Source organism: Salvia miltiorrhiza, chromosome 4, assembly GCF_028751815.1.
Source record: "Salvia miltiorrhiza cultivar Shanhuang (shh) chromosome 4, IMPLAD_Smil_shh, whole genome shotgun sequence".
NCBI lineage: Eukaryota > Viridiplantae > Streptophyta > Magnoliopsida > Lamiales > Lamiaceae > Salvia > Salvia miltiorrhiza.
In genome coordinates this window covers 46,072,748-46,080,807 of record NC_080390.1, presented here as the reverse complement: position 1 = coordinate 46,080,807, position 8,060 = coordinate 46,072,748, and the positions used below count along the sequence as shown (strand labels likewise).

The following is an 8,060-nucleotide window of genomic DNA, read 5'->3' as shown; positions in this document are numbered from 1 at the left end:
AGGTAATAAAAGTGATAGGGTAGGAGTGAGAAAGTAATAATTATTACCTTATTTAGAAATGTGTCAAGATTCGTGGAACGACCCAAAAAGGAATACGTGTCAAAATTTGTGGAACGGATGGAGTAATTTTTTAATTATTTTATTAATTTTTTGACGTAGGGAGTAAACTTGGGACTATGTATAGAATTAACCTTTAATTAATTGAGATCCTTTTTAAGCTCAGAAAAAAAAGCCCAGTCAAACATGGGCATCTTATAAAAGAAACATTCAATCAATATGATGCCACCCAACAAAAATTAGAATATAGGTTGGAGAATATGTCATAGTATGAGTGGAAGTCATTCCACAAGTAATATGTTTACTTTTTTCTTTTTTTCTTTTTTTTTGGAAAGAAGGGATAAATAATACTCCAACTCAATTCATTGCACTAGAGGGAGGTCCCTCAAGATCCTTGAATATGTTTTCCTTCAGTGATTAAACAAAGTAAATGTATCCAACCAAAACAGGTGGAATATGAGTTATCTTACTAACGCATCAAAGTAATACTACAAAAAATGGATTCATTTAAGTTTATTATTAGGTTTATCATACTCTACCTTCTATCCACCAAATTGTGATGTTTCAAAGTAAAGCAGCCCTATAAATATTGTAGAATGTATTAACAAAATTGGGGGGGTTTAACAAAACCTGGGTGAGACACAACTACCCTCTTAAGTTCCTCAGATTCTGGAAAAGCACCTGCCACGATCTGTCAAACCAAGATTCCGGGATTTTCATCACACCAGAAACATCAAAAGCAAACAGCAAGGATAGCAGATGTATAAGATTGCAACGACATGCAGTTTAGTCATCGGATCAAAGATGGGAGGGAGTGTGTGGATGTGGTGAAGAAACAGTTAGTAATGCAGGCAGCATTGGCACCTTATAAACTCCATGGCTGTAGACAGAGTAGAGACTAGCCCACATATTTATGCTTATGGCAGATAAGGTAACAGGTCTGAGTTTGTAACATTACCCAGACTTCATCTAATGTTCAAATCAAGGAGCCAACTGATTTCGGGCTAGAATCAGTGAAGGAAAGCAAAGGAGTTCAGTTTCAGTTACCTCCAAAAGGTGATAGAAGTCAAATAAGGAAGAGACTGACAGAAGTAATGGAACAGCAGTAATAATCAACGATGAAAATAATAAATTATACTTCATAAATGAATATTTGTTCTTCAATCATAAATAGTCAGCACCAATATCGGATAATAAAATAAGGCTAGCATCATGGCTAGTTTTTCTTTCCTAAATTTGAAATGTCTTTAATATTCATTCAGTCTAATTCCAACAAGCTTTAATGCTCAATCACTCTTACCCTCTTGAGAACCAATCTCTTGAAGGTAATGTTCTGCATCTAATGCTGCCATACAGCCTGCATAATGTTGATAACGACTTCAGTTTAGATTCTTTGATAAAATATTAGCTCTAGCATGTTCATCAGAATAGAGCCACTAGAAATGATAATGAATCAAAAAAGACAGTAACAGTCTTCGCAACAAACAAGGCAATGAATACAATTCCTGAATTAAGTTATCATATAGGACAGATGCATAGCATAACAGTTAGCAAAATCTTAATCACTTGTGCAGAAAAGTTACAAATGAATATATGGCAAAAGTTTGTTCCTGGGGATAACATTCCCCTTATTAGCATTCCCTAGGCGTCTAAAGACTCCTTTCTGAAAGAGGCTAGCAAAGTCATATAATGTTTCACTAAAGTTACCTTACAAGCAACCTACAAAGACCAAGAAACATATTCTATTTCCTCGTGTCCAACGACAGACTATTCTTAAATGAGAAGCTTTTATTTAAGATTGAATAAACATAAAATTTTCAAATGCCGTGGCACGGTGAACTCGAACCCAAAACCTTTGGCCTCAGACATTAACCACTCTACCACTAAGCCAACACAAGCACACTCTTTAATTGCATGCTTTTCTTGCCACTGTGTCTTGTTCTGAACTTCTGACTGATTCATAAAGTAATGATGTCAGGACATCTTGAGCTTACTGCTCAGTAAGGATCACTATGCATTTAAGACAATCTTTTGAGGAAAATCAATTTTTTTCCTGGATTGATGCAGATTATTCTTTTTTACAGGAAAGTCGCTATGTTCAGTATTTGCTATTCGACATTATAGAATTCCGAAATTGGAGTAATAAATTATAGTTACAAAAAGTTAAATAAGTTTATAATCAAAGAGTAACAAAGTGTTCCAATCGACCTATTTAAGAATTAAGAATATAGCTACATGATGATACTAGAGGTATATACCACATTAATATCTCTACATTTCTATAATGAAGTATTACTTCTAGAGCAAGTTTAACCTACTTTTTAGTTAGTATAACCTTTTTTCAGTCATATAAAGAGAGATGAGTCATGCAAAATAGTAACCCATGCTAGAGGAATCCAAGTGACTTGTGCACTTCATTAAACAATAGAGATTGGGTAACCTTATTCTCTCAAAATCTTTTAATCAACCTTTCTGGAGAAAACCTGATGCATTCAAGAATGATACCTAAATGATTCTAATGGACTCAGAACTATTCTTTTCTTTTCATTGCTATTCCACATCATTGGCAAGGCATATTTTTAGGTGTGGAATCAACAAATAGAACTATATGTCTATATCCCATCCCAAAGATTTAAGATCATCTATTGTTTCCTTAAGAATCCAAACTAATCATGTTTAGAATCCAACAGTAGGAGGCTTGTAACAAGATACTATGTAAAGTAGGGGAATCACATTGTTTAACTTCACTTTGATCCTTTCATATCAGCAATTACGAAACTTAATCTTTATTTCACAATCACTCCTAATACTATACATTTCTTAACTTTCACATACCAAAATAGCTAGAGCACATGATGGTGAAACATCATGTGAGCAACATCTTGAGCCGAATTCTTTTCTTCCTTAATAAGTTTCACCAAAACATTAATCCATCAACCACTAGTCATCAACTTTATTCTATCGTAGATATCTTTTTTATTCTGCAGTAGTTATTAAGGCAGTTGACGATTTACACAATGTGAAACTCAGCAAACAATGAAAAAGAATACTAAATCACATCAACTTACACTGAAACGAACTGCAGGACATGAGTTTCAAGTATCATAATCAAAAGAAAAGATAGTAAAGGGTAAATTCAACAAAGAGCAGGTTCCTTATAGCATACTTACCGCTGCCAGCAGCAGTAATAGCTTGCCGGTATTTCTTATCCTGAACATCACCACAAGCAAAAACACCCTTAACGCTGGTATATGTGGTGCCAGGCTTCGTGATTACATATCCATCCGAATCCAATTCCAGCTGCCCATCCAGAAACTTGGTGGCAGGCTCATGCCCAATTGCGAAAAACAAACCAGAAACAGCCAAATCCAAAACCTCCCCACTTTGCACATTCTTAACCTTCAATCCTCCCAAAGTTCTTTCCCCATACGCCTCAGTCACCACCGAATTCCACAGCACTTCAATCTTTGGATTCGTTTGTGCTCTGTTCTGCATTATCTTCGAAGCCCGAAACTCGTTCCTACGATGAATAATGTAGACCTTGGAGCCATACTTGGTTAAGAAGTTAGCTTCCTCCATAGCAGAATCACCACCACCAATAACCGCAAGTGGTTTATTGCGGAAAATAGGCGCCGCGCCATCACACACGGCGCAGGCAGAAATCCCTCGATTCCAAAAGGTATCGGAGCCGGGGAAGTTGAGGCGTTTCGCAACAGCGCCAGTTGCTAGAATCACAGAATCAGCGAGAACAGTCCTAGAATCACTAAAAATTTTAAACGGAAAGCCGGAAAAATCGACCTTGGAGACAGTCTCGGTGAAAATCTGCGTCCCAAATTTAACAGACTGCGCGCGGCACTTTTCCATCAGGTCAATCCCCCCAATCCCTTCAGGGAAACCGGGGAAATTCTCCACCTCTGAGGTAGTGGTGAGCTGGCCGCCGGGGGCTATGTCGTTGGCCATCCAGCCCTCGAAGAGAATGGGCTTGAGCTCGGCGCGGGCGGCGTAGATCGCGGCGGTGTGGGCGGCGGGGCCGCTGCCGACGATGCAAACGCGGGTTTTGAGGGTCTGAAGGTCGCCTTCCATGGCTGAGAACTTGGGGGAAGCTGCAGCTGTGGCGGCGGCGGTGGTGGTGGTGGATAGGGCGGCGACGCCAATAAGGTTGCGGGCTTTCTTGAGAGTGTGGAGGAATTTGGAGAAACAGTTATGGGTCATTTGTGGGTGTAAAATATACTTAAATGGTGATTTTGAGAATTGGGATTTCAATTGAAATTGAGCGGGTCAAGGTTTTGAACTAGGGTTTTGCTTTTGTATTGTGTTCATATTTAAATTATTCTTTTATGATTTTTAGGGTAAGTGTCAAGTCTGTTCTATCACAAGTCTTCAACGTTTGGTTTTGAAAGATGAGAGATGGTTTAACGATGGACTGATATTTTTCTTTTTGAAAAAACAAAAAACATATAATATAGATAAATACAAGGGGTACCATAAGGATATCTAAATTAAAATTTACACGAAAAATAATCATTTGGCCGACTACACCAATCAAATATTGAACAACTAAAAGAACAAGGGAATTGAGCATGAAGCCACTTTCAAAAACTAATCTTCACACCTTCCACACTTTTTATAATACATAGACCAATTTCATTAAAGATGAAATCGTTTCGTGCCTTCCAAATCCTCCACACAGTGCATTGCCAAATTAAATTAAGAGGGTGTTTGGTTGAGCTTATAAGCTCTTTAAAACAGCTTATAAGCTCCCAAAAAATAAGTTTCTCTACCCCCAACTTATTTTCTCATTATCTTATAAGCAACACTCAATTTATAAAAATAATTCAACTATAATTTTTTATTTTCATTATATATCATTTTAATTTCATTTTTCTTCGATTTTCTCTCTCTAAAACAATTTTTCTCTCACTAACTAAAAATTCTCTCTTTAGCTTATAAGCTAAATTACCAAAACACTTTGACAACTTATAATCTATTAATAAACTACATCTTATAAGCTCTTGAAACATCTTATAAGCTCCAAGAGCTTATAAGCTCTTTAAAATAAGCTGAGCCAAACACGGTGTCTTTTTTTTTCTCTTTTCCTTGGCCTTTCAATAACAAGTGATTAAAGTGGTTGTGCAGATAAAAAGGGGGGAATAAGAATATAGTTCAGCCAACAACTCACCAGGAAATAGACTTGATTCACAAAGTGACACTCAACCATCAAGTGAAAAATCGATTCGGGATTCACTGAGCAGATAGCAGAAGATGAAGAATCATTGCCTAACAAAATGTTCTTTTTGGTCTTAAGTTTTTTTTTTTTTTGTAGCGATTCTATCTTGGAGCAATTTTCAACAGAAAGCTGACACCTTCAATGGAATTGACTTCCACCACACATTTGGCAATAACGGATCAACAACATCAACGGGGGCAGCAGACGTCAAGGAATTATACATCAAGCGAGTTGAAAACAACCCATTCTCCAAGCTTTTCCACTAGAAAAACATCATCCATGTTAGGTAAAATTTTGAACTTGCAAACACAAGTCCAAAAATCCAAGAACTCACGAAATTCATTAGTACCACGACCACACCTCACCACAGATAGTACTCATATCTTTAATTAACCAATTTTTTTGAGAAGATAACAAATAGAGGGATGTAAATTTATTTTTGAGACAAGTATCCACGGATCTTCCCAAAACCTAACACGATTATCACTTCCAAGATAAAATTTTAAGTTACTCTAAAATTATCACCCTCAACCCCATTGACTAAATTAAGCATGTCCCGCCACCAAAACGACATTTTGTTTCTAATTCGACTATTCGGGGATTCATTGGAAAAAGATTTCATACCTAAACTTAATAATTCTTACCCACGAAGACTCTTCTTTTCCCAACCATCTCCATACTCATTTACACAGAAGAGCTGAATTGAAAGACTTAATATTTCACCGATCCAAACAAAAATGTGTTTTACGCACAAAAAGGTTAAATAGTAATGAGCTCAAAATATGGTACAAAAATAACTTAATTCACATTGGTCACACAACAAACAATGATTAATTAATTCATCTTAATTCATGTGCCTGTAAAAGACAATAAGAATGAGATCGATGGAGTACATCAAATAGCTTTATTTCTAAGGCGTAAATTAAAAATGGCCATATCCAAGTCTATATGAAAAGACCCACTTTTATAAACATATGTATTTTTATGCTCAAATAGGTTAAATTTTCCCTAATATCTCGATTATTATTGTATTTAAGAGACAACATCTTACATATTTTTTACATGCTATAAAAAAGTGAACGATTTGACAACAATCAGCCAAAAATTCATTTAGTCAGCGGCTAGATTATTTGGTCGGCCAACTAGATGATCTAACTGATCGATCAGATGATTTAGCTGTAGGGGTGACTAGATGAATTTTGACTGATTATTGTCACATCATTCACTCTTTTATATTTTTCTTATATATTTATGATACAATTGTAAATATGTAAGATTTTTCATTAAAAAATAAATAAAGTCCTCAACATCTATGAGTATTTAAGTTCGTTAATTTAATGTGTCCATATGATACTTGTGTTTATAAAAATGGGTATTTCATATACACTTAATAAAAATGAGCATTTTGTCCTGCAGCTAAGGATGCTTGGAAGGAGACGAGATTTTGGTGTTTAATGAAGAAGATGAGAGGCTCGAATCTTTGGGATATTGGAGCAGCTGTGTTGGGCGAGCTCACGCAAGATGAGGTAGAGATTTGGGCTATTATGGTTTGGAAATTGTGGACTTATCACTGTGCCCGTGCACACGGCGACGACAGCCCCATTTCTCTGCTGACGGAGGGGGACTGTGAGGCTTTTTGGAACGCCTTTCAAGTAGCGAAGTCGCTGTAGCACAGCGGAGAGCTTGCTGGGGGTGAAGGTTGGTGCAAGAGATGGAAACTACCGAAGAGAGGGAGTTTCAGGGTGGACATCGACCCTTGTTTCAATCCCTGTCAAAATTCTTATGGGGCGAGGATTGTGATTAGAGATGATCGGGGCAAAGTGCTCAAAGCAGTGGCTAAAGCGAGGAGGCCATCTTCTAACGCTATGATTTCGGAAGTGATGGCGGTGGTGGATGGGCTTTTGGAGAGTATCAAGATTGACACCGATTCTTTGCTTGCTGCAAGGATTATGGAAGCACCTGATGAAGAACGCGACTTTCTGTCGGATAATATACATATATTAAGAAAATGCATTTAATCTTCTTTATTAATCAACTCATAAATTGAATTTTTATTTTTTATACCGTTATTTATTATGTTTACGCATTATTTTCATATTTAAGTGAAACATTAAATAAGGTTAATTTAGTAAAACAATATTTTTATATAACATTAATTAAAAAAATGGACTATCTTTTTGGGACATTCCAAAATGGAATAAAGGACTAAATACATTAAAGAACATCAAATAAAAAACATAAAAGGTGGTTAAATATGAGCTTAGCCTTACAAAGGCTGATTTAACATTAGGAATTTGACTTCTGATTTAAGGATATAATGGCTGGACACTGAGAGGTGTTCTAGTCTTATAGACACTCCCGAGATGAATGGTTTTAACAGTAGATAGATTGAATACATGGTCCAGTATGGTACACTCTCATCACATTAGGAAGAGGAAATAGAAAAGTTATAGTTTACTAAGTTCCATCGATACAGATGGCCAAGACTGCTATCACTCTTTAGTTGCTTCTAGTGGTTTTCCTTATCTGCCTTGTAGAAGGATAGATGGTGTATCAGATTTTCCATCATGGACACTCAACTCTCTAAAAGAAAACACACTTTTGCAAAAGCACGCATGTGCAGCAGAATGGCCCCTTTAACTGGCCATTACGCCTAATTGTCATTCTCTCACATGTCTTTTTTTGTTTGCTTATTGTTGCCACCGTGTTACTTAGAGCAGATTATTTTACAGTTCTTTTCCTCATCTGCTACCTCTGGCCTATCTTTCTGCAATAA

At 36.5% G+C, this 8,060-nt stretch overlaps 1 protein-coding gene across 1 annotated transcript; it reads right to left on the bottom strand.

Moving 5' to 3' along the window:
- Positions 1–1,176: 1,176 nt before the first annotated feature.
- On the bottom strand, positions 1,177–4,517 carry LOC131023774 (thioredoxin reductase NTRB-like). The gene is made up of 2 exons (XM_057953357.1): positions 3,228–4,517; positions 1,177–1,414 (listed from the first exon to the last, which is right to left on the bottom strand). The coding sequence occupies exons 1-2, from the start codon at positions 4,267–4,269 to the stop codon at positions 1,344–1,346; spliced, it is 1,113 nt and encodes a 370-aa protein (XP_057809340.1). The 5' UTR covers positions 4,270–4,517; the 3' UTR covers positions 1,177–1,343.
- Between the last annotated feature and the right edge of the window lie 3,543 nt (positions 4,518–8,060).